Here is a 27,310-nt window from a genome sequence, read left to right as displayed (position 1 = left end):
GGAGAGAAATGTTATTTTAGAAATTTTCTGTGGCTTTCCCAATGTCACATAGCTTATTGGCGACAGAGTGGAAATGAGAACCCAGGACTCCTGACCGCCAATCTATGACACTGCCCATCATTCAGGAGTGAAGAAAATGAGATGCGGAGTAGCAAAAGCCATATCTATACGGAGCTAATAACATCTCCCTGCAGAAACTATTCCTAGAAATAGTTCCAGGGAAGACCTTTGGTCTGGAGCAGTAGCGCGTTTCCTTGCTGTTATTCATTTTCCTTCGCCCTCCTCCCAGGCGCTAAACTTGACACCTGCCATATCACACAGATTTACCTGCAGGGCTGCTTCTGCCTCTTCTAAAGCTGGTTTTGCGGTTTCCAGTTTTTCTTCAGCGATGGCTTTGTCCTTAGAGATGCTGTCTACAATGGCTTGGGCTTTGTCCTTCACCTTCTGTACCTCAGCCTTGACCTTCTCGGCGGCCTGCGCTTTCATTGTCACTTCTTTTAAGACCTACTTCAATATAGAAGGGGAAAAAAGCTCACAGAACAAACCTCGGCAGGCTGAAAATGCACATTTTTGCCTTGATTTGTTGAGTTGGTCCGGTACCGTTGCCCAGTAAGATTAAGAGTATTAGATTCTATTGGAAATAATTTGTACTTTCGTGGTGACAACTCAGTGAATATGCATACGTCGTTAACACTTATTACCAGGAATTTAAAACAAATTTGGCACACGTGTGAGTGCCCACGCACCGTGTCGGCTTTATCATTGGCCACTTGGAGCTCCTTTTCTTTCACTGCTAGTTCTTTGCTCAGGGCTGCAACAGATTCTGAGGCTTCTTTTAGCTTTTCCAATCCAGTATTCATTCTAGGATTGAAAATCCAAGCAAGCCATGGTTAAAATTTGTGGTTTTCCAAGCACTGGTTCATTAACACAGACAGCAATGGTCGTATTTGAAGAATGAGGGTCTGTGCAAATAGCAAATCCAAGAGGGCTTGACGAAAAGAATATGCATCCAGGGCTGATGCCTAACTAAACACGTCCATATGTTTTTCACACACCGCATGTGGGACAGTGAACCCATTACGATGCCGCACAACATGAAGAACAATCGTGGGTCTAGAATCTGTATCATGAAGGAAACAGGCCTAATGAAGTTTAGTTAAATGACAAGAGACTTCAAACGCTTGAAACCCAAATCTGGAGGAAGGAAAATAAATAACTTCTGTTTTGTTTTGTTAAAAACACCAATTAAGTTAAAAGAAGAAAGATTTGGGATTAAGGAATGAAACAAATCAAGGAATGAAGCCATCAGAACCACCCTGCGAAGGGATGCTGCCTGTCTGGGCCTGAGATAATGCAACCTCAAAGACCAGGGCCCTCAGAGTCAGTCAGTCCAATGTCCCACCCAGGGTCCCTTATGAAGCATCCCTGGCTGGTTCTGGCCATATCCAAGCAGAAGCTATAGGTGTTCAGAAGAGAGCTGGGCAGAGCAGTGAAATCTGGAACAGAGTTCAGTGAAGCAGGGTATTCCCCAGGCAGTGAACGTCAGCATTCCAGAGAAGGACGAGTGGAGGGAGGCAGGCAGTCTGAATTCGCTATTTCCGCCATTATGTCATTCAGTGTTATAGCAAGTAGTAGGTCACATGAACACTCGGCAACACTTTATTCGACTGGGCAAAAACAAAGCTCCTAGCAATCATGGACTAATCCTTGGAATAGGCTTGAGAGGAGGGTGCCTCAGCCGCAGCACTATTGGCATTTGGGGCTGATTCTTTGCTGCAGAGGGCTATCCCGTGCACTGTGAGATGTTAGCAGCATCCCTGACCTCTACTCATTTGCTGCCAACAGCACCCCTTCCCGACCACCTGAGGTGTAACAAACAAGAATGTTTCTAGTCATTGCAAACGGCTCCCTAGGAGCAAATTTGCTCCCCGTTGAGAGCCAAGGCTTTAAAACAACTTTATATCCAAACTTCACACTTACCTGTTGGCCAGGGTTTGCACTTCTGCACGTTTTTCTCCATATGTGAGCATATAGCCTTGAATAAAGGAGAGGTACGACTTGGGAGTCACATGAGCAGGCCGTCGGAATCTCTGGAAATAATCAACACACTTCTCAGCTACCCCGTCCTGGAAGGAGCCCATGCATTGGACCACTTCCTTCTTGGTTTCCAAACTGCAGTCAATATCATAGGGGGACAGGAAGTGTTCAGACACTAGAAGGAATAAGGACGGCAGTGTGTGAAATATACACATGAATGACCATCTGAAAAGTTAACTGGCTAATTTTGAAAGATTTAGATATTTTTTAGGACTGCATACCATTTTTATACCCAAACCTGGTAAATATCTGTCAGCATTTTTGGCCCCAGGCCTATCATTTCAACAATTTTATTTTCCCTTTCATTTATAAAGCTGTAACAGACCTCAAGACTATCATTAGCCTTTGTTTTCTGTTACTTATGCAAAGAAGTCTCTTCTGCATGGCTGCAGGTTCTGGTCAACAGCCAGCCTGTTTTATGCTTCACATAAGGGCAAAAGTGGTACAAATAACTCAGAAATCAGTGCCCACCTGGTACTCAAATTTAACATTCCCATTTATTTTTAAATGCAGAACCTGTCATACCCTTAATTCCCCCAGGCTCTGACTGCATTTGGTATGTGGAATGTTTGCCACTATATTTTTTTATGCCTGGGTCATCCTGTTCTTAAAAGTGGTGGGTGGCCATTTGCAGTCAATTCTAATTTACAGTGTCCTTTAAAAATATTTGGGTAAAAACCTCCTGTTGAAGACCTTTGTCTTCCCGATACTGCCAATCATGGGACCCATTCTAAGGCAGCATTTCCTATTATAGGAAGAGGCCATAAAGCCAGACCTAATCAATCACCACAAACACGCTGAGTGTCTGCGGCACACCGAGCCCTGTGATGGTACCGTGGAGCTAAAGACTAGTATGAAATTTGGTCTCAATGCCAAGGAATTTACAAAGGTTATGCACAATGCGGTTAGAAGTTACCATAACCAACTTTATGTATCTTGGGGGATACAAAACTGCCTACGGATTTGCTTGAAAAGTACTTAAAGCATTGAATAATGTACATAAGAGTTGCAGATATAAATACGGCCAATAAAAAGGGAAGGAAAGAGAAGGAATCAAATAAACAAACCTATCTGGTGATAGTTGACAAAGAAATAAAAAATGATTAGCAACTGATCACTAAATTAAGTTCTTAAAGCAATTGTGGGGTAGTGTTTACATCTATGTAAATAATAGGTACCATTTCTCGGCTTGGTTATAAACAAAGTTTACCATATACATTGAAAGGCCATAAATTAAGACTCAGAAGTCATATTTTCTCATATGAGTTAAGCAATCTCTACAAAGAACAGTTTAACTTCTAGGAAGTTTAAGTCTAGGCACCGGGAACACAGGAACAATCTTTGCCTAGGATAAAGTTTTTGTAGTAGGTATTAACCCCTACAGCAGCAATATTCACCATGAGCCAGGCATGATGCTAAGTGCTTTACTTGGCATTACGGGGTATCCTCGGGGAGGTTCCCACTTTCTGAAAACCTCCTCGTATTTACTATGTAATGATTTTTTCCCTTCTTATGTGAACAGAGAGTATCAATATGGGGAATTCTTTTTTATGTAGCAAGTGCTGTTTTTATCTCTCTAAAAGTCAAAGAGAATAAAAATAGAGTAGATTCAAAGGATATTTTTCCAAGGACTCACAATCTCTGGTGCAGGGAAGGTTATGAAAACAATCAAATCACTTTTACTTAGCGTGACCAAAGCCTGCTAAGCTCAAGCAAGAGGCCATGGAAAACCCTTCCAAGGTCATCTCTATTATCTAATCACCAAAGCAGCAATGCCAGTTTGGGGGCCCATCTTCAGACTGAAGCCTGAGGTTGGTATGGGTTATATTTTGGTGTTGTGTGCTCACAGCACTTGATGGGAATGAGGTGAGGTATGTGTGGGATAGAGAGGAGAATGTTCGGATCCCTGCCTGAATTTTGGTGCCCTTCAATTTCCACTTCATTGAGATGAAAAGAATTGAAGTAACAAAGGGAAAGAGGGGCATGAGTTGCCTATCCAGCAGCCATCCTCTCTCTTTGTTACTAAAAGAATCTCTGTTTTGCTCAAGGTAACAATCTGCCCAACTAAAATTCGTCGATTGTCCAGACTCTCTTACAAGTAGGGGTGACCCAGTTGAGGCCAATGACGTGCAGACAAAAGTTCTTGGGGAAGAACGTTGCCCTGAACTAAAAGGCAAATTTCATAAGGCATCAACAAACATAATGTCTGGAGATGCAACAGCCACCTTGTGCCTGTAAGAGTAAAAGCCACACCCTAAGGACAACAGCAAGATAGAAGGAGTAAGACCCCCCAAATGGCATCATCCTGGACTGCGCAGCTCTGTGTTTTCTTGGCAGCAGGAGAAGGGGGGAGAAAAAAGGACTTGCTTGAGCAAGCACTTCTCTGGTTTTCTCTTACAGCCAAACACATTCTTAACCGATACCTTCAGAGGGCGAGCATGTCTAATCTTGACAAAACCTTATCAGTTAATCCTTACAACATCCCTAAGTGATGAATTTTAACATGTGCCTTTTGTACAGAAGAATAACGAGGCTTAGAGGAGTTTCCTTGCAGATGGCAGGTTGGCGATTCAGTGCAAGGATGATGGACTCCAAAGCCCATGTCACCTTGATTTAGAAGTCCAAAGAGAACTGAACTCTGTAGTCTTTTAGAGTGCTAAGCAAACACATTCAACTGCACCACCAAGTCCAAAAATATTTATTGACTAATGGGCTTCATAAGCAAAACAGGCTAATTTTCCCAGAAAAAAATGTGGATACTGTTGTGGTTGGCATTACTTTCTGAGGGGTTATCACGCGAAGCTGCCTTCTTGAGGATGTATCACCAGCTGTGAGCGGCTGCAGAAGCAGGGGTGGCTAGCTCATAAGACCATGTCTTGTATATTATAAATCAAGTAATAATTCTCAAAGAGGGCCATTTTATTCACATAATTAAAATGGCCTTCTTTGAAAAAAAATACACCATATATAGGCTATTGATTTTGCTTGAGACTTCATTTTCAAGTGAAGATGGCCTACTTTGATAACAATGTGCTTATTTAAAATGTAATCTAGAAGAACATTAAAAGTTACCTTTACCGTGGAGAAATCAAAATGAAGTTCATGGGTTTAGGAGTGACATTAGCACCACAGAGTATCATTAAGAAATGCAAGACTACTATCTTAATAATACTGGAATTAAACGAAAAAACCTAATAAAAAATGAAATAGGAAAGGAAAATCAAAATGCCTCAGCTGATGGAAACCTCTGTCCCTCATTCTCCCAAAAAAAAAAAACCAAATTAAAACTGTAACACGCCACAAATTGATGCCAGTATCCCCAGAGAAGCCTTTGAATGAGTCATAAACTACTTTGAATCATAAATTCAAAAGTTAAAAAGAAACTGACCAAATAATGTATCAGGAAGAAATGAAAAAAGGAATTGACTGAGCTCAGGAAATAAGAAGAAAAAGATAAAACCATCTTGGAAATGAAGACTAAACTAAAGGTAGCCAAGGAAGGGACAAAAAAGAGAAAAAAAAAGTACAGACAAGACCACCAGAATGAAGAGAATACAGACATTTAAAGAAACAATTCATTCAAGACAACGCCATATAAAGCTAAAAACAAAGGTTTGCCAAAATGGAGGTTATTAAATGGTGGAAAAGACAAGACTTTACAACATAAAACAAGGCATATTTTTCTTTAAATGCTTTATCAAGAGACTTAGTCAATTTAAATTCACGTATGAAAAAACTCACATTTTTCCCAAAAGCACTTCATTATGAAAATACTACAAAATCTAGTATTAACCTTCTAAGTAAGCATCTTTAAATTAGATAAATACTCTGGGCAATAACATCAATCCGAAAAAGAAATTAAGAAGAACTAATTTATAATGATAGCATCCAAAAGAATAAAATATGTAGGAATAAACTCCACCAAAGGAAATGAAAGACTTGTACGCTAAAAACTATAAACTACTAATGAAAGAAATTAAAATAAACACAAATATATGAAAAGCCATCACATGTTTATGATTTAGAAGAATTATTATTTTCAAATGTCCATACTACCCAAAGCCATCTACAGATTCAATAGAGTCCTGATCAAAATTCCAATGGCATTTTTTTACAGAAATAGAGAAAACAATCCTAAAATTCATATGGAACAACAGAAAACCCAAAAAAAAACAAAGCAATTCTGAGCAAGAACAAAACTGGAGGCGTCACACTTCCTGATTTCAAAATATATTACAAGGTTACAGTAATTAAAACAGTGTGGTATTGGCCTTAAAAATAGACATATAGACCAATGGAACAGAAGAAAGTTCAGAAATAAGCCCATATATATATTGATTTTCAACAAGGGTGCCAAGAATACACAACGAGGAAAGGATAGTCTCTTCAATAAGTGGTGTTGGAAAAAGTGGAGATCTGTATGCAAAAGAATGAAATCGGACTACTGTCTTACACCATACACAACACTCTATGTATTGTTCAATCTATTTTGAGATTAAAATAGATTAAGTAGATTAAAGACTTAACCATAAGACCTGAAACCATAAAACTCTCAGAAGGAAGCATAATGGGTAAGCTCCTTGACAATGCTCTTGGTCATAATTTTTGGGCATGACACCAAAAGCACAGGCAACAAAAGCAAAAACAACATGGGGCTACACCAAACGAAAAAATCTCCTGCACAGCAAAGACATCAATTAACAAGTCAACAAGTAACTTATGGAATGGGGGAGAAAATATTTGCAAACTGTACCTCTGATAAGAGACAACGTGAAATAAATACCTCCTACAACTCAACAGCAAAAAAACAAGTAACTTGATTAAAATGGACAAAGTGGGGAGGTGCCTGGGTGACTCAGTCAGGTAGGCGTCTGACACAATTTCGGTTCAGGTCATGTTCTCATGCTTCGTGAGTTCAAGCCCCACATCAGGCTCTGTACTGACAGCGTGGAGCCTGCTTGGTATTCTCTCTCTCTGCCCCTCCCCTGCTCATGCTGTCTCTGTCTCCTGAAAATAAATAAACAACTTGAAAAAAATTTCTAAAAAAAATGGATAAATTAACTGAAAAGAGATTTCTTTAAAGAAGACATACAAATGGCCAACAGATATATGAAAAAGTGTTCAACATCACCAATCCTTAGGGAAATGCAAATCAAAGTAACAATGAGATATCACTTCATATCAGTTAGGATGACCATTATCAAAAAAAACCAAAAGATAACAAATGTTGGCAAGGGTGTGCAAAAAAAGGAGGGTCCTCACAGTGTGGAGGGTCCTCAAAAAATTAAAAATAGAGCTACCATATGATACAACAATCCCACTTCCAGGCACATTTCCAAAGGAAGTAATATCACTGTCCCAGAGATATCTGTGCCCCTGTGCTCATAACAACGTTATTTACAGTAGCCAAGACGTGGAAACAACTTAAATGTCTGTTGATGGTTAAATGGATATACATGCAAAAGAATATTATTCGGCCTTAAAAAAGACACCCTGCCAAAAAAAAAAAAAAAGACACCTGCCATTTGCAACAACATGGATGAACGTGGAGGGCATTATGCTAAGTGAAATAAGCCAGACACAGAAGGACAAATACTCCATGATACCACTTACAGGAGGAATCTGAAGTGTCAGACTCATAGAAGCAGAGAGGACTGTGACTGCCAGGGACTAGGAAGAGGGGGGTCCCATTTCCCCCTCCTCCCAGTCAGAAAGTAACAAAAAGTACAAAGTTTTAGCTATTCATGAATAAGTCCTAGAAGTCTACTGTGTATCATGATGCCTGTAGCTAACAATGCTATTTGTATACTTAAAATTACTACAAGAGATCTTACGTCGTGTTATCACAAAATAATAATAATAATAATAATTAAGAAATAACTTAAGAACTTCTTACACTTAAGTCAGAAGGAAACTTCTGGAGGTGATGGATTGTCTATGGTACAGATTACGATGATAGTCCCATGGGTGTGTATTTACTTCGAAATACATCAAGTTGTATATTTTAAATATGTTCAGCTCTTTGTATATCATTCATACCTCAATAAACAGGCTTAAGAAACAAAAAATGCATCTTAAAGAATAAAATATTAATCGGGGCGCCTGGGTGGTTCAGTCAGTTGAGCGTCTGACTTCAGCTCAGGTCATGATCTCACCATTCATGGGTTCTAGCCCCGCATCGGGCTCTGTGCTGACAGTTCAGACCCTGGAGCCTGCTTGGGATTCTGTGTCTCCCTCTCTCTCTGCCCCTCCCCCGTTCGTGCTCTGTCTCTCTCTGTCTCAAAAATAAACATTAAAAAAAAATTTTGTTAAAGAATAAAATATCAATAAAATATTAATTAATTATAAAAATATACAATTTAATATTTTATGGGAAATAGTATAATCTAAATGATATATACTAACACAAATGAAATCATGTATTTCCTTTCTGATGTGGCTGGAGATAATAATTTAACTTAGAACCAGAATCCTGAAGACAACTTAAATAAGGTTGTTTCTAGAAACCTCATGGCTAGTTTTCCAAAAAGAATAAACAACACTTAAGTTCCTAAGTATATTAAGTATTTGCAATGCCCACACATGGTATTCTTTCAAATTAACAGAAGCAAGGTTAATATTAGGTGCATAGATGTTGGTTTTCCCAACAAGATTTTGTATTTACTAAATAAAGGAGCTATGTCTTATATCTTATAATTATTTTATCCACTACTGTGACTAGCACAGTAAATACTTACCAGACTAGACTGAAGACATACCACAAAAAATTACAGGTTATCAATAGTTTAAGAAGATTTCAATACCAGGTACATGATATAAAGTCTACGTGCTAAGATATAGGAGGTCCAAGATGGGAGGGCGGGAAACTAAATATTCCTTAGAGAACAAAAAAAGAGTGAAGGATGTGTTGAGTTCTGACTAAGCTCTGGAACTTAGATAAACAGAGGAGACTGAAGAGAATATTCTTGATCTAAGGGGGACAATGTATGGAGAATAAGTATGATTAAAGCACATTCAGAGGACAAACAAAAGAGGTGTATCTGGGGAGAAAAAGAGAGAGAAGGTTTGTGTTGGGTTAGAGAAGACTGCAAGTAAATGAACTTTGACAGACTGACTCATTCATTCAGCACTGGTAGCTGCCCAGATTGTGAATAAAAGATAGGTAGTCCTTGACCTCATGGAGTTTTTAGTCTACTGGGCCAGATCAACACACAACTATACAAATGGCAGACTGTGGTTAGCCCCAGGAAGGAAGAGCACAGAGTGCTATGAAGTGATACCATGGGATCAGTTTTGTGGGGAGAAGGGGAGGCAGGATTGTTCCCCTTAAGAAGGGAAGTTTGACTGAGCCAGCACCATCCAGACAAAGGGAGGAGGGCTCAATAGGATGGAGGAGGAGGGTGTCACATGGGAAGAAAAAGCAGCCTGTTCAAGGATCCAGAAGAACAGAATAGTTAGAAAGAGTGACCTCAAGGGAAGATGGGGGGTGGGCAGGGCCACTCTTCCCAGTCTGGGAGGCCAGGCTACGTAACGTGGCCTTTCTCCCAAGAGCACGGGGAGGTCATGCGAGGTTCTAAGTAGAAAGCTGTGTGGTTGGGTTTGTGTTTTCCTCATTCTTCTGTCAGCATTGTGGGATAGATGGCAGACAGCTGGAAGAGGAGGAGAGGTCATTAGAAAGTGATCTGGGTTTTCCAGGTGAGTGACAATGACAGCTTGGCCTAGGACATCTGTGAGAGGGAAAGTGCTAGAGACAGTCCCCCAGTATTTAAAAGATAAAGTCAACATGGGGTACCTGGGTGGCTCAGTTGGTTAAGCATCTGACTCTTGATTTTGGCTTTGGTCATAATCTCATGGTTCATGAGATTGAGCCCCGTGTCAGGCTATGAGCTGCAGTGTGGAGGCTACTTGGGATTCTCTCTCTCCCTCTCTCTCTGACCCTCCCGCCCCAAATAAATAAATAAACCTAAAAAAAAAAGATAAAGTCAAAGTGATTTGCCAATGGAGCAGACTTGAGAGCTGAAGGAAGCTGGGATGTTCAAGACAAAGACAAAGCTCTCTGATTGCATGGTTTTGTGGACAATGGTGGGACTTCCTGGGGAAGGGACCAGAGGAGAGGCAGTTCAGCTGCAGACATGTGGAGTAGCGGTCTGTAAAGCCCCCATGAGGATGTATCAAGCAGGCAGTCAAGTGCACAGAATGTATCAAGCAGGCAGCCAGAGGACCGACGAGACTAGAGAGAAAAGTTGATGGGGCACATCACCCAGAAGGGTGACAATGAGCTTGCCTGGGAAGAGGATCCGGACTGAAGACACAAGCCCACCTTACTCCCTACTATGCCTGGCTCTATAAACAGCATGGAGTTCAATAAATACATTCACAATAAACAAACAAGGAGCCTCATCCGTTGAAAGTCAGGACAGCAGCTAGGAAACAACTACACGGAAATGAAAACTTCCCTGACCTCCATGTAATCCTGGCTTGGGTTGATACGATGAGATTTAAAAGAAAGGGGCAGATTTGTGAGAAATTAACAAAGGAAAGATCAGTGAGGCCTTTGTCTTGTAATAAAAGAGATGATTGAAATACAGACCTAGCAGGAAGGGCTCCATATTTAAATTAAATCATCTTAATTATGGTATATTACAATGTTTGTCACCTGAAATTGTTATTTTATTGTTCATAATAATACCTTACATGCTACTCTACAAGGTACTTGCATACTAATTACCATGTTTCATAGTTAACTTTAATATAGCTCTTAAATTCTGTCATTGTGTGCTCTGCATTTATATCCTACTTCAAAGAATTTTAAAGCTTTACCCTTAGTTGTGTTTACATTTTAAGAGGACTTAAAATTTTAAATCACTGGCCTTTTCTCCAACCTTAGAAGACAAAAGAGGAAAATGTACATGTGTACTTTGAATATGTAAAAACATTCTGTGTTTAAAAGCCACAGATTGGAAAAACATTATTGTCAACAGCAGTTTGCAGAGAATAAAATGTCCCCAGTGGATAAGAATTTGTTAAAAATATATATAAATCTATAAAACCTGGGTTCCTCCCCCAGTACAGATCCTAATGCTTCTTAAATCTCTGACAAGTCCCTCGGCTTCAGCGTCCCCCGTGTCTCCATCTGTAGGAGACAGGCTGATCGGTCGTTCTCACCCTGGGCACCACAGAACTGGAGCACCAGATGTGGGTGTGACACAGACGTGGGCTGGGGCTGGGAGGGCAGGCTCCAGCCCCTTCCTCACCTCCTTCACCTCACTTTGATCTACCAAGGCTACCAGCAACGTATTACTGGGAAATAGGACTCTTCTGAATTATTATTAAAACATAACCAGACAAAAGTTTGAAAACCACTGCCATGAGACAGGGCACCCCTGAGATTCTGATACAACAGGTCAAGGGTGAGTGAGGCCTAAACATCCCCATCACTTAAAATATCCACAAACAATTTCTCACCCAAAGCTGAAAAAACATAAACTCAATGATCTCTAACATCTCCTCTACTAACATCTCTTCCACAGAAGTGGAAGCAGCAAGGATCCAAGTCCCAGAACACTCTAGCTAACATTCCTTTCAAGGATAGAAACCATCAGAGGACTGCTGGATAATATCTTCTTCTTTGATTTCCAGCACTGCAGCCACGAGAACGAAATGTCCAAGAGACATTTGGCTTCAACTACTCAGAGATGGGCCAATCCACTTTGAAAAGAACACAAATGCTATCAAAGCAGTTAAAACCTCAGTGCCTTCCTGGGACATCCTGGAACGTGCCTGGGGATCCAACTGAGACAAAGCCTTTAAGCATCCCTGAGAAGACTAGAATCACTGGAAATTAATCCAAGGGAGTACAGACGGAAGATCATTACCTGATAACCACACTCTGGGAAAAATTAGCTACCTAATATGAAAGAGCAGCATCTTGTAAATATCCTAAACTGCTGGACAAAGTGACTTTTGACTCAATCCAGTACAGAGAGAACAAACAGCACAGAATATAAATAAATAAACATGCGTGCACACACACACACACACACACACACACACACACACAAATGTTAACCAAAAACTGACAAAAATGTCCACCACACTAACCAGCAACTAAGGCATCTTTAGGCCATAGGCTGAACCAGTCAATGATGCATCCTGAAATAAGGGCAGGGAACTTCAAAGCTCGATTTCGAAATTTCTCCCCCACAGGTGAAAAGCAGAGCACAATGTGAAGGTTCTGCCGGACCCGACTCATGAAGTAGTCATACAGGTTCTCATTGGTAGGAGGGCGCCTGGGGTATTCTTTTTTCATGACTGATATGAGATCACTATTAATTTCATCAATTTCATCACGAGCAAATAGGTTGGAGACCTTCAAAAGAAGTGCAAACATTCAAATTCAGTACAGGCATATGCAAACAGATCAAAATACATAGGTCGATACATATGATATCTTTCCTCCATTTGTGTCCTAAAACTCACCTTTAAAAATTAACAAAAGTCCTCATGACACAAACAAATGGAAAGACATTCCATGCTTATAGATTTTTTTAAATGTTTACTTATTTATTTTGAATGAGAGAGAGCATACATGCATGTGAGCGGGGGGCAGGCAAGAAGGAGAGAGAAAATCCCAAGCAGGCTCCACACTGTCAGCACAGAGCCTGACACGGGGCTCAATCCCATGAACCCATGAGATCATAACATGAGCCAAAATCAAGAGTCAGATGCTCAACCGATTGAGCACACCCCCATACTAATAGATTAAAAGAATTAATGTTATTAAATGTCCATATTTCCCAAGGCAATCTACAGATTCAATGCAATCCCTATCAATGTACCAATAGTATTTTCTGCAAAACTAGAATAATCCTAATATTTGTATGGAACCACAAAAGACCCCCAATAGCCAAAGCAACTTTGAAAAGGAAGAACAAAGATGAATGTATCACAATTCCAGATTTCAAAATGAACTGCAAACCCATAATAATCAAAACAGCATGGTAATGGGGAGTCTGGGTAGCTCGATCAGTTGAGTGCCCAGCTCTTGATTTCAGCTCAGGTCATAACCTCAGTTTGTGAGATCAAGCCCTCTGTGCTGAGAGCATGGAGCCTACTTGGGATTCTCTTTCTCCCTCTCTACCCACATTCTGTCTCTTTCTCTGTCTCTCTAAACATAAACAAAATAAATGAAATGAAATGAAATGAAATGAAATGAAATGAAATGAAATGAAATGAAAATGGCTTAAAGACCTAAATACAAGACCTGAAACCATAAAACTCCTAGAAGAAAACATAGGCAGTGGTCTGTGGCATTAGCCTTAGCAACATTTTTTCTAGATGTGTCTTCTCAGGCAAGGGAAACAAAAGCAAAAATAAACTATTAGGACTACAGCAAAATAAAAAGCTTTACACATCCTTTTTTTTTTAAAAATTAGCCAAGTCCTCAAGATAAGATACCCCACATTTTAAAATACACAAACGATTCTATTATTAACTGTGAAGTCATAGCCCTTGGAGGGGGTAAATGGGCATATCGAATATCCAATCAGCTCACTTTTATTCTCCAAACCCAACAGAAAAAGCATTTCTTCCTAATAGGAATCTCCTAATCCCCCATAATAGCACTCATTCAACAACTGTGATGGAAGGACACAGAGAGCTCTCAAGCAGGAGGCCATCTGAAGAGTCAAAATGCATGGAGATATATGAACTCCTACCTCCCCCGATGATAAAACATTGTTCACGTATTCCAAAACTGACTCATCCTTAATCTCATTGTCCGTGAAGAGGAAAGTGATTCCTCTGCCTTGCTGTCCAGCCGTTCTATACAAAATCTTCAGGTCTTCCACTAGATTTGATGTGTTGTAGGACCTAAAGAAATATTGTCATTGTGTCGTTAGCTAAATTATTTTGATGGGAAGCAAAAGATCGTTATAACAATGCTTTATGCCATTTGGTTAATGAAAAGAAGTGCTGATATTGTTCCATCAGATAAGAATTTTATTGTATGGGAATGTTACTGGTTCATTGTATTTACTTACAAGGATGAAATTGATTTTTAAAACTTTCTTTCAGTGCTGAATACCTACTCCTTTGGGAGTAATAGAGGTGAACCATTTTGTGAAAATTTTGAGTACTTCCTTATTCGCTAAACTTAAGAACTATTTTTTTTTTTTCTTGAGGCATAATTGACATATAACATTATGTTAGTTTCAGGTGCACAACATAGTATTTCCATACTCGCATATATTGTTAAAAGATCACCACAATAAGTCAACATCAAGTCAAATCACATTATATTTACCTGCAAATATGAAACTGATTTTTAAACTCCACATATCATGAAACAGTATAATTTTCTGGGACACAAAATAAAAACCTAGAGTAAAAAGTCAACCTGAAACCAAAATACTGTTTTTACCACAACGAAGTGTCATCTGAAGCCATATATGTTTCATTTTGAAAATACTTGTTGGTAACGCTAAAACAAAGGTTAAATTGGGACGTTTACTAAGGACCTATCTGCCATTGGAATTGTAATGACACCTCACAAATTAATCTAAATGAAGCAATTTCAAGTCTTATTCTTTCGGGTGAGGGACATGCCTCATTACAAATGGTGCCCTCTCGAGGCGCCTGGCTGGCTCCATCGGAAGAGTGGGTGACTCTTGACCTCGGGGTTGTAAATTCGAGCCCTGCATTGGGTGTAGAGAAATTACTTAAATAGTAAAATGTTAAAAAAAGAATGTTGCCCTCTCATCTTCCAACACATCTTTGGGGCCCACATAAAAGAGTTTTCTGAGCAATCAGTACACAGTAGGAGACTAGCTGGAAACACAGAATATCACACTCTAAATCTTCTTTCACGATGAAAAGCAATCCTTTAGTGGAAGTCAGCCTGCAATCATGAAATATTAGAGAGGTCCCAATACAGGGCAGCCCATTACCACCAAAAGTAAAAATAAAGATCTTCCAATCCTAGAGATTCAGACTTACTGAATTATTATTTGAAATTTTTTGTCATTAAATAAACTCAGAGTTCAAAGCACAAGAGCAAATGGCCGTCTGATTTTTTTTAAAGCTACTAAATATTTAACTTCTATACTCTGTGCTTTTTGATCATCTAAACCCTAAATCTAGAACCAGAAATCCCACTACCAGGCATCAATATTTTAAGAAAATGTCTAGAGAAGTGAGATCTGAGAGATTAGAAAAGAATTTCAAAGATGCAGTTCCCCATCAGAGAGGGAGACAGAGAGGAAAAAAAAAAAAAAATACCTCATCCCAGCTTCTCCTGACTTGGAAAAACTTCCAGTCCAGTCCCCTGGATCAAGGGCCCGCTGCCTCAAATAATGACCTGAGCCTTCTTACAAATGTCTGTGTTTCCAGAATGTGAGGCTCTTGCTTCCTGATTCTTGGCCACATAGCTATGCAGAGGTGTAGGCAGTAAGATGGCCTCTTGAAGGCAATGGGAAGGCTAGCAGGCCTTGGCCCTCCTTTCCATTAGTAACAGAGCGTTCCCACTATGACATGCAGAGGAACTAATTTATCACAGAGAGAGGAGGTGCAAGATATTTTTCCTGAGGCACTGCGACACAAAGCCCAGCCAGACCAGAAACCAGAAATACTGTTGGTTAATTCCCAGGTAGATCTGGGATTTCCCACAAGTGATAGAGTCTCCACTGTAAGATAGGCTAATACTATATGCCCTGCTAACCCATAAAGCTCTTTTAAAGACCAAATTAGCCTAGGCATATAAAAGTGCTTTGAAAACTGTACAGTTTTAAATAAATGTTGGGAACAAAAATCTCAGAGTCCAGGGGTACCTGGGTGGCTCAGTCGGTTAAATATCTGACTCTTGACTTTGGCTCAGTTCATGATCTCAAGGTTTGTGAGATTGAGCCCTGCATAGGGCTCTGTGCTGACAGAGTGGAACCTGCTTAGGATTCTCTCTCTCCTTCTGTCTCTGCCCCTCCCCTCACATTCTCTCTCTCTGTCTCTCAAGATAAATAAATAAACAACATTAAAAAAAAAAAATCTCAGAGCCCAGTCTCTTTCCTGTATAGGATATCACTTATCAAATTCTGCTTCTATCCAAACTAGAACAATTATACACAAGGCAATTAGAATTATTTCTCTCTGTCCTAGTACTTGAAAACAAAACAAAAACAAAAAACAAAAAACAAAACAAAACAAAAACCAGCAATCTTTTAGATTTATTCTCCAAGCAGAAGCCTATAATCTGAACCAAATGGAAAGTGTAACAACAACACATGAATATCTGGGCCTTAAACCCAGTGTTTAATCATTTTCGATCTTTGCCCTAGTAGATATCTATAGGCCTCCATCAGTAAGACAGATGGGTACACTTTGCCCTACTGGGCCAAACCAAAACTCTAGAGCAATGCCCAAAAGGCAAGACTTCCTAGTCCCACACCTACAGGTTAACCTCTTATAATTTTCAGCCCAACTAAACTTCGCAAACTGGCCTCCTGTTTCTCATCTTGGTTAATCCTGAAATTCAGCCCCTTTGAATCACCCCTGCTTTTCTCTTCATGCTGACTCTTCACTTCCTGGTTCCGCCCGCCCCATACACATATGTCCGAGAACAACCGTCCCGGGGTTCCCTATCTTGAGGAGGGTTTGCATCAGTGTATGCATCATCTTTCCAAGCCAGAACTAGGATGGACCAAGTCCAATAGTTCAACTTCCCAACGATCTCAAGTCTGTCCTTTTTTCTCCATTCTTACTGCTACCACTCAAGTCCCATTATCTCTTGCCTAGATCCCTGGGACGCCTTATAACTATTCCTGTTTAGCCCCTTCCATCCATTTTCTGTACATACAAACCCATAGGCCCTTCCTAGGGGTAACTCATTAATGGTTTTCTGTTGCTCTAGGATAAAGTCTAAATTCCTTATCATGTTTTCAAAGGCCTCCTTTTCTATTCCTTCCCCACTTAGTATCTTATGCTGCACACCCACCCATGTTTTACTTCTTCCAGGGCCTCCATGTGACTTCACATGTGCTGATCTTTTTTGCCTGGAACGTTCTTTATCATTCCTCTTCTCTGAGATAACTCCTATTCTTATTCAGGTTTCCATCTTTTCCTCCAGAAAGCCTTTTCTGACCATCCCCTACACTAGGTTAGGAGTCCCTCCCTCATGTTTCAATAGGAGCTGGTCTGCATTTATTTCTTTCTCATAGATAGCACCTACATACGACACCTTATTTTTTTTAATTTTTTTAAAAGTTTATTTATTCTTGAGAGAGAGAGAGACAGCGTGCAAGCAAATGGGAAAGGGGAAGAGAGTGAAGGAGACACAGAATCCGAAGAAGGCTCCAGGCTCTGAGCTGTCAGCACAGAGCCCGACACGGGGCTCGAGCTGACGAGCTATGAGATCATGACCTGAGCCGAAGTCGGACGCTTCACCGACTGAGCTACCCAGGCGCCCCCTACATACGACACCTTACTGAATGAACTGCTCAGGTGCCTGACCCCTTGACTACTGTAGGCTCTGTGATGACACGAGGCTGACTTGCCATGTGCTCCCTAGCACCTAGCCAGTGCCTGGCGCATAGCTGGTGTTCAACAAATATTTTTAAATGTACGAATAAATGAATAAACCCAAATTTTTCAGTTATTTTTCTAGTTTGTTAACATTCTTGAAACCTGAATTAACACCTAGTAGGGAGAAGTTTCTTCTGAAATACACCAAAAGGAATACAGGTAACACTCATGGCATGCATAAGTGCAGGGGGGCAGCTATTTACAACGAGAGGCTGAAATATCTCAAAAGCCAATTATTAATGTGAAAATTTCACATCTACAACAAAGGTTGAAAGGGGACAATGATAACTCAACATTTAAGAGGGAAAATGATTATGATTCCTTATGTTTAAGAAAAATGCATGCTAAATTCAAGTGGCCTCTGAGAACCTGCTATCAAAATCCATTTCAGGTTAATTACAGTGAAAGCTTGTTACCTTGTCAGAGTGATCTGGAAGGAAGTATAGCCAGCAATGAACGAAGCCAACCTCGTCAGGCTCTGCTTTCCTGATCCGCCCACCCCCACCAGGAGGGCATTTCCCCGGGGCGTGCCAATGACACGTGAGATCTAGAATGCGGAATAGAAAAGACACAGATCATTGTTCAACATGTAAATATTCCATTTTTTCCTCTTTACGCAAAAGAAGCATTTGGGAAGCCATATGTGTCTCAGGATCGGAATGGAGAAAGACGCTGGCTGGATGAAGGACAGCATTTCTGAAATAGAATGGTGTTTGAAGAGTACCAGACAGGGCATATGTTGGGGGCGCCTTTGGGAAACAAGAGGAGACGAGTACAGAGAAGTCAGCTGAAGTCCCTCTTTGGCCTGCTCTGGGTTTTAAAGAAAAGAAGTCGAGGAGGCTTGGATGTTTCCTTTCAGTCTCCCAACCTAACGCAGTGGGACAGGAAAGAGACTGAAATTTCAAGACAATGTATATCCTTGGAATACAGAAGAGTTGATTAGAGTATCTTCCACATTTGAACAATGGCAGAGCATTTAAATCGAAGGGAAGAAAATTTCCAAAATGTGGCATTGGTGATGGAATTTTGAAGAGGAAGATGACGAGGAGGAGGAAGAGGAGGAGGAAGAAGAAGAGGAGGAGGAGAAAGAGGAGGAAGGAGGGGAGAGAAGGAGGAGAGAGAGAGAGCGAGAGAGAGAGAGAGAGAGAGAGAGCGAGTGGGGTAGGGGCAGACAGAGAGGCAACACAGAATCCAAAGCAGGCTCCAGGCTCTGAGCTGTCAGCATGGAGCCTCACACGGGGCTGGAACTCACGAACCGTGAGACATGGTGACCTGTGCCAAAGTCAGACGCTTAACCAACTGAGCCACCCAGGTGTTCAGAAGCCCATGTTTCTTTAGCTTTATTGTTACTGATGAATTGCTTACACCATCAGGCTTCCAACACCCCCACAGAGGGGATTCAGTGTAGGATTCTCCTGGATGCTTTTTTCTCTCTACATGATAACTACTTCTCTTTCCGACCTAACTGCAGTCTGAGCCTAGGGTATTGGTGTGATACCCACTTTTCTGTAGACTAATGATAATGAGAATGGAGCTGAGACGGATCACCTCTATGTGGCTGGGGTAACCTGGAATTAGCAATATGTTGACGAACATATTGGTAAACATCCTTTCTCAGGACTACCTCCTGTGGCAGGGGCTACACTTTATTCCTGTTGGGACTACTCTTTTTTCCTTTTTATTCAGATATAATAAAATTCTGGGACTACTCCTGGCTGTTGGATTATTTCTCCCAATGTAGTGTGAGCCCCTGGAAAGGAAGATCATGTTCATGTCTCTGTTGTGGACCTGAGAGCCTGTGGCATGGGTGGGTGGCACACTGGTCCTTCCAGGCTCCTACTCAGTTGTAGGCAGGGGAGTTGTTGTAGGCAGGTAAGGAACAGTACTGGCAAGAATGATTTTGCTGCTGTCTATTCATGTTCTTTCCGTGGTACTACTTCAAGAGGCACAGATAAGGCAGGTAAGGGGCTACTGAAAGCCACACTGGAATCTTCTGTGTCTTTCCTTGGTTAATATTTTTCAAATATATGTCTTTTGTCCTAACCATTTCCTTCCGTTGGTGTTGGTGAATATATTAAGGGTTGAAATAATTGTTGATAATTAGGTACTGGGAACCTCCACCCAATATCTTTTCCTGAAACCAGCCTAGATCTTACATTACAACATTCCATTCCCAGTTTCTAGCACACATTAAACCCTCAAACCGCATACGACAAACGAACATATACATGAATAGATAAGTAGAAGGGTTTAAAAGAGATTCAAAAACTCATACCCTAGAATACAAAAAGAAATAAAGGAGAAAACACAGTCAAATAGGACCTTCAAATGGTACTATCTTTCTCCTACTCTATAGATTGTGAGATAAAACTATTCATTTTTCAATTCCTTTAGCAAATAGTTTAAAAATTAGCAATGCCCAGCCTGCCCCGCAGGTGCTCATGTGCTAGCAGAGGAGAGAGACCTGCTAACAGAAACGTGGGGATGTACCACGCTGCATGTGGAAACAGGTAAAAATGGCGGCAAACGAAACAGTGCTGCTGGGCAAAGGCAACTCTCAGGTGTGGAGCTGGAGCGTGATCTGGGTCTTGAAAGATAACTACGAGTCTCCTACAAAGAAGTGGGCAGGCCAGGCAGGAGTTGGGCTACGTTTTAAGAAGAGGGCCTGGGGTGCACGAAGTCTCAGAGTCGACAAAAGGCCTGGGGTATCCCTAGGAGGTGGGAACTTCAGTACTAGGTCCAGAGACATCAGGAGATGAGGCAGCAAAGGGTTGGCTAGGGCCTCAGTGGGGACTTGGTTAAATTCCAATCCCATTTATCAAGAATCTCAAGCGTGCCTATTCTCCGTCCTGTGAATACTGAAGTGAATAAACTGGGTGCCCCACACTCACAAGCTTGCTGCCCAGCAGGGAAGACAAACACAAAACACACAACACAGATAAATTCCACACGACGGGGCACTTGTTGGGAATGCACGTGGGTGAAGTTGTCTGGAAGAAGGGTGCGTTTCATCATGGGTAGCTGATTTTTCTTGATTACATGCTAAGCTGAGCATAAGCCACAAGCTAGAGTGCTAGGCAGGGGCGAGACCACAAAAAACCACACACGTCATGGTTCAAATCTTAACCAAAGAGGCAAAAGAGCTGTCACAGAGATATTCTCTGTTTTGAAAGAAAATCATTATTTTATTTTATTTTATTTTATTTTGAGAGAGAGAGAGAATGGGGGAAGGGAGAGAGAGAATCTTAAGCACGGAGCCTGATGCAGGGCTCAGTCTCCCAACCCTGAGATCACGACCTGAGCCAAAATCAAGAGTCGGATGCTTAACCAACTGAGCTACCCAGGAGCCCAGAAGAAATCATTAGTTTACTGAAGAAAGGGACTAAGAAATATGCCTGGTCTCATATCACATCCTGTTTTGCTATAATTTTCATCTTAATTCTATCCTGTAGCTTCTATCACATCTTATAACTAGGTCACATATTTCAAGGCTCACATCAATGTGACACTTTGGATGTATTGTCCACAGGAAACAAGCAGGTAGAAGAGAGGGTCAGCCTAGGAGACTGTGAGGAATGGAGCCTCTTAGCTCAAAAACTCCAGTCAGGAATTCTTCAGCCAATTCAAGAGCAGACACAAGAGCCTGAGAGAGAAACTGAGGCAAACAGTCAAAGACCCCGTGCTGAGTCACCTGTGCCTCAAATGTCATGTGCCCACAATTCTGAAGTGAAGAAATGCTCATCACTCATACTCATCGCTCACACTCTGTGTTTGAAACACAGAAATGAGACAGTTCTAGAGAACTTATTCAAGCACGAGACTAACAATAGCCTCATTTCTTTTTTTTTAATATTTTTTAATGTTTATTTATTTCTGAGACAGAGAGAGACAGAGCATGAGTGGGGGAGGGGCAGAGAGAGAGGGGGACACAGAATCCGAAGCAGGCTTCAGGCCCTGAGCTGTCAGCACAGAGCCCGACACGGGGCTCGAACTCACAGACTGCGAGATCATGACTGAGCCGAAGCCGGACGCTCAACCGACTGAGCCACCCAGGCGCCCCAACAATAGCCTCATTTCAATCTGAGCCATTATGAAATCCTAGGCCAGTCAGATTTTGTCCCCAAGAGACGTTAGTTATGAAGTTGCTTTTGGTATCATTTTCTTTTTTTCTTCTTCTTCCTTTTAATCATTAAATATGACAGACTATCATTATTTATATTTGGAAGGATATCTGTGCTCATAATTCAATACAGATGTCTCAGATTCTGAGTATTCTAAGTGTCCAAGCTAAATGCCTTCATGCAGGGGGCGACGGGGGCAGCAGTGGGGGTGGGGGGGGTACCCAACCCAGACCAGCCTCTCCGTCTTCCTCCCTCTTCCTGATGTCCTGGAGCCTTCCCCACCCTCTTCTGCTTTCAGAGGCAGGGTCATCTAGATGAACTCTAGATTCAGTAATTATGAGAGGAGACAATTTGCAATTATAAGGTTGCTCCTCATGATTAAACCTAAGCAATGGGATTCAGCCTCAAGCTGTCCTTTTTCTAACTGAAAGGATGTAATCTGAGAAAGAAGTTGACATCAACAAAGTGAGAATATCAGCAACAGATTTAAAATGGCATTATCTTGGGGCACCTGGGTGGCTCAGTCGGTTAAGCATCCAGCTCTTGATATGGGCTCAGGTCATGATCTCAGGGTCGTGAGATCAAGCCCTCCATGGGGCTCCTTGCTGAGCATGAAGCCTGCTTAAGATTCTCAAGCCCTCTCCCTCTGCCCTTCCCCCACTCACACACTTGCCCACACTCAAATAAATAAATAAATAAATACAATAAAATGGGATTATCTACCACCACAAATAAATTAGATCACATAAGTTATCAAGTAAATAATATATTTTGTTTCCAGTCTTTGAAAATCAACTATCTTAGGAAGAGACACTGAATGACCCCTATGACAAAGCAGAAAGGAAGATGTACTTTCCTGGTAAATTTCATTCTAGCAAAATTTTCACCCAGCTCAAAGTCAATTGTTCATGCAGCATTTTCTTATTATCATTTCTAACTGTGGTGAAATACATGTGACCTAAAACTTCCCATCTTGACCATTAGGCATATCGGTTGCATAATCGGTCATTAGGCAACCACCACAAAAACTCTTCATCCTGCAAAAGTGAAACTCTGTACCACTAAACACTCCCCACTCTCCCTATCCCTACACCCCTGGCAATCACCATTCTACTTTCTTGTCTCTATGGATTCGACTATCCTAGGTACCTCAGACAACTGGAATCATCCAGTGTTTGCCCTTCTGTGACTAGCTTATGTCACCAAGCATAATGTCTTCAGAGCTTTTTACAGCTCTCCTTTGCATAATGCAACAAATAAGCAGACTTTCTGCCTGTGCTTTGAACTCAGATGTCAACCACATTCATTCTACGGAGTGAAAACATTGAGCTGGAAGCTGTGTAGCAACACTGAATAAGATTATATCACACGTTGGAAGTCTACATGCTCTGATTTTCAAGCTGATTTTCCGCCTATAGGGGTCACATGTTGCAGTTTCGAAATTAAACTGGACGCCAACATTGAGTTGATTTTTTACACTGAATATTCTCTTAGGAGATGAAAACAAAAGAGGGGGAAAAATTCTGGTTTGAAGCCCCACGTTTGAAGTCCGTCACTTTGGGGAGGTGTTACTGGGTGTGACCACTGACCTTGACTAAGTGAACCATGGCATCGTCGAAGAACACCAAATCCATGCCGGTGCCACGGATGCTCTCGTTATACAGCTGCAGGAACATAGTCAAACGCTTCTTTAGGTGATCAAAAGATTCAATTGGCTCATAAATTTTGGGCATTTCAGCATCAGCCTCGTCAGATGTTTCACCTAGGGAGTTGGGGGAACAATTCAATTGTTTCCTCAAACTGCCAGACTTTACTACTTCCTTCAACCTAAATTAATACACTCATAACTCTACAATTTAACACTGAACAATACTGACTTTCACCCAAATGCCATAGTATATATATTTTTAGAAAAGAAAAAAAGCAAACAATAGTAAAAACATTGGAATTTTTGTGGTCATATGCAAACTTAGTTCCTTTCTGCCTAGAAAAGGCCAATTTCAAATAATGTAATATATATTGAATTTAATTTGAATCCATAATTGAATATTGGCATTTCAATGAATCTTCCGGGAATATTCACTTCATGGACAAAATGAAGGTCAGAAAAACAGGGATTTAGTGTAAAAAATCAGCAAGAGAGATGAAGACTTAAAAGAATTTTTTAATAAGATGAAAAGAAAAAGGTCATTGCATTTGCTCAGGAAATTCTTATGATTCAGGAGTTTCAGGTTATGGCAAAGATAGAGTGAATTTTAGGGAACGGACGTAGAGGGTTGAGAGAAAACAAAAAATGATTTCCTAAATAAACATATTGAATTGTGTCACTGGGAAAAGATTATTGAAATCAATATGCTTTTTTAAAAATTAGAAACACATAATATACAGGTTAACACTTTTCCATCTTTGACTATAAGGCATAATGCCAAAGGAAAGCTAAATGAGGCCTCTGGAAGTTTACTATTGGTTCACATTAGTAACAGGAAAAAGAGTGACACCTGAGTTGAATATGCCAGTAACAACTTAGAAATTCACTGGGAACTAGAAGAGAGAGTGGATCTTCCAAATCTAATAGTACATAATTATTGTCAATTGACCTTGTCCTAATATAATAGTATATTAACCTTTTTATAACAAAGCGAGAAAATTGATTTAACATAGCCATGAAGATTGGCTTATTTGCAAAGCCCTCGCTAATTAAATTTCAATAGTCACTTCACCTTTTTTTTTTTTATAAATGTTCAACTCAAGCTTTGAGAAACAAAGCGCTTTGAATCAACAGAGGTCATGTGTTTGCCTCCCACACACCCGCCCAGCAAAAGTGCCCCAGTTGTGCTTTGCTGCCTGGAAACCATAATCTAATTATTGAGCCTTCTGAATTAGAGGAAATAAAAGACATAAATTTTTATTATTTACCCTTCTGAATTAGAGCAAATGAGATACATAAATTCTAATTTTAAATGCTCTTACACCTACAGGATTTTTGTATGTGTGTGACCTGATTTCAAGTAAAATGTGTCCGCTTCTTTCTGTGGAAGGATCCTTCCAACTGCATAGCTAGCAGTAAACTGCCTTTTGCAAGTGTCACTCGGGAACTTTTGATAGATCACACACATCCTTATCAAATCTGGAAAGGGGCTGCCTGGTCACTTTCAACCGTTTAGAAGATACAAATAGCATGTGTTTAAATATGGAAATTAACTTAAAATTCACTTCCAGTATTTTAAAAAAAAGGTAATTAAATGAAAGAGAAATAGTCTACTTACACTCAGTTATTTCTGAAGGAAAAAAGATATTGGAGCACTAGCTCTTTGCATAAGAAGAGAAGCAATATATCTCTCAATTTTGCACAGAACCATAACCACGAAAGCTTATGGCCACATCACCCACCTCTTTCCCATTAGATTCAATGGCTTTCTCAGGTATTTGAGGCTTTTCTAATTTCAACACTCGGGACGACCCAAATAACAACTACAGGAAAACCACGGACTGCGAGTACCCTGTTCTGTGAGTGTTCCGCGAGATGAGCAAACATTTCTAATGAATTTTATCTTGATAAACAAGCGATGTCTTGCAATATGAGCAGTACGTGTTGCCAAATGTCACATGACCTCAACCGAGCCAATGGTTCTTGACATTCTCTTTGACATACGAGTGCTTTGGATTACAAGCACGTTTCCGGAACGAATTATGTTCATAAACCAAGGTTTTTGCTACCTTCCATTCGGCAGACTGCCAAGCCACTCTGCAGATAATATTTCATTTATTTCCCGCAGTGCCCCATGACGCATATATTACTATTTCCATTTTCCTAAGGGAGGAGAATGAGGTTCAAGTCCAGAGAGTCATCCAGCTAACGTGTGGTAGATCCCTTCCACAAACGTACCACTGTGTGACAGCTACAAATCCTGGGCACTTTCTTCTACCCTATCCTGCCTCCTAAATCTACTTTATATGCAGGATTGAGAGGTATAAAAAATAGTTAATCTTTGAGCTCCATCAGTAGCCACGCATTCTGTATTTATTGAGCAACTACTATGTCCCAGGCTTGTTTCAGTAAACTTTCCTAGCCAGAAACTCAACATCCCTAACCTGAACCTTCTGTCTTCAAGTATCCCTTTGGGGAATTTCCAATTCTGCTTCACATCTTTACCTGTCACTTCAGGTGCATCCCTCAGGAAATCCACAAAATAAGCATCAGATCCACAGTCCACCAAGGGTTTTTTCTCTTCACCAAACTCTTCCTCCACCAAACGTACTAAAGCCTTATCAAACCAGGTCACATCACTGGAAACCGTGAAACGATCAGCTACAACACGTTTACACTCATGCTTCCACAGCCTTAACAGATCCTGTTGAAAACAGAATTAAAATGTGTTATTCGTTCCTATTTGCCATAGTTGGGAATCAAATTGACAAAATTATAGAGCACCATCCTTCCTGATCTAAGATGCTACATTTTAAAAACTAAAGGTTAGGGGCACCTGGGTGGCTCAGTTGGTTAAGCCTCCAACTTCGGTTCAAGTCATGATCTCGAGGTCCATGAGTTCGAGCCCCACGTGGGACTTGATAGCTCAGAGCCTGGAGCCTGTTTTGGATTCTGTGTCTCCCTCTCTCTCTGCCCCTCCCCCGCTCAGGCTCTCTCTCTCTCTCTCTCTCTCTCTCTCTCTCGCTCTCGCTCTCTCTCTCAGAAATAAATAAACATTAAAAACATTTTTTAAAAAATTAAAACTTAAGGTTAAAACATACTTCATTTCAGGGTGCCTGGTTGGCACGGTCAGTTAAACATCCAACTTTGACTCAGGTCATGATCTTGATCTTGTGGCTGGTGAGTTTGAGCCCCACATCAGGCTCTTTGCTGTCAGAGTACCGCCCTCTTTGGATCCTCTGTCCCCCTCTCTTTCTGCACCTCCCCAACCCGCACACACACTCTCACTCTCTTTCTCTTTCTCTCAAAAAATACACTTTAAAAAAAGTATTTTATTTCAAGTTGGTCTAATCAAGTATATCAAATAGAGTAGTGTCTATTCATGTTCAGTCTTTACATTAAAATGAAAACAAACCTAGACAAATCACTAAAATGACTCTGATTAACCAACAAGGTAATATGCTACATAAAAGTCTTAAACCTGTGATAAATTAGTCTGTTTGGATAAGACACCTACATTCACGTGGCCAGATCAGAAAATAAAATGTAGTGTATAAACAATTTTCACATACATAACTATTAGAAGGGTATGTTTACTTAACGCGATGTGAAGGAAATTTGCAGCAAGTCTGGATTATCTGAACAAAACAATCACCTAGTCTATGTAATCCAAGGCGCAAAGTTCATTGGAAGTTGAGGATATTAATTGCTCGATACACTTGCTTCTATAGCAAGTTCATCTGATATGAAAGACTGGTGGAAATTTGTGAGCTTGCTAACATTTTGCAGGTTAGGGGGTTTTTAAGCTATTATATTACTAATGATAAAATGCTATTGGTTATATTTGGTTACCAAAATTTAAAAGGAATTTAGT

General features: G+C 40.6%; 1 protein-coding gene across 1 annotated transcript in view; it reads right to left on the bottom strand.

Moving 5' to 3' along the window:
* The window catches only part of DNAH5 (dynein axonemal heavy chain 5), a 279,701-nt gene that overhangs the window by 65,486 nt on the left and 186,905 nt on the right, over positions 1–27,310 (bottom strand). The window contains exons 51-58 of the mRNA XM_042953052.1: positions 25,942–26,140; positions 23,378–23,550; positions 18,084–18,214; positions 13,815–13,968; positions 12,199–12,466; positions 1,981–2,212; positions 747–861; positions 328–504 (exon numbers count right to left, since the gene is read on the bottom strand). Of these exons, the coding sequence (XP_042808986.1) occupies positions 328–504; positions 747–861; positions 1,981–2,212; positions 12,199–12,466; positions 13,815–13,968; positions 18,084–18,214; positions 23,378–23,550; positions 25,942–26,140 (1,449 nt within the window). The remainder of the gene's footprint in view (positions 1–327; positions 505–746; positions 862–1,980; positions 2,213–12,198; positions 12,467–13,814; positions 13,969–18,083; positions 18,215–23,377; positions 23,551–25,941; positions 26,141–27,310) is intronic.

The sequence above is a fragment of the Panthera leo genome, chromosome A1 (genome assembly GCF_018350215.1).
Source record: "Panthera leo isolate Ple1 chromosome A1, P.leo_Ple1_pat1.1, whole genome shotgun sequence".
NCBI lineage: Eukaryota > Metazoa > Chordata > Mammalia > Carnivora > Felidae > Panthera > Panthera leo.
Note: the sequence above shows the minus strand (reverse complement) of the source record. Positions and strands in the feature narration are given on the sequence as shown.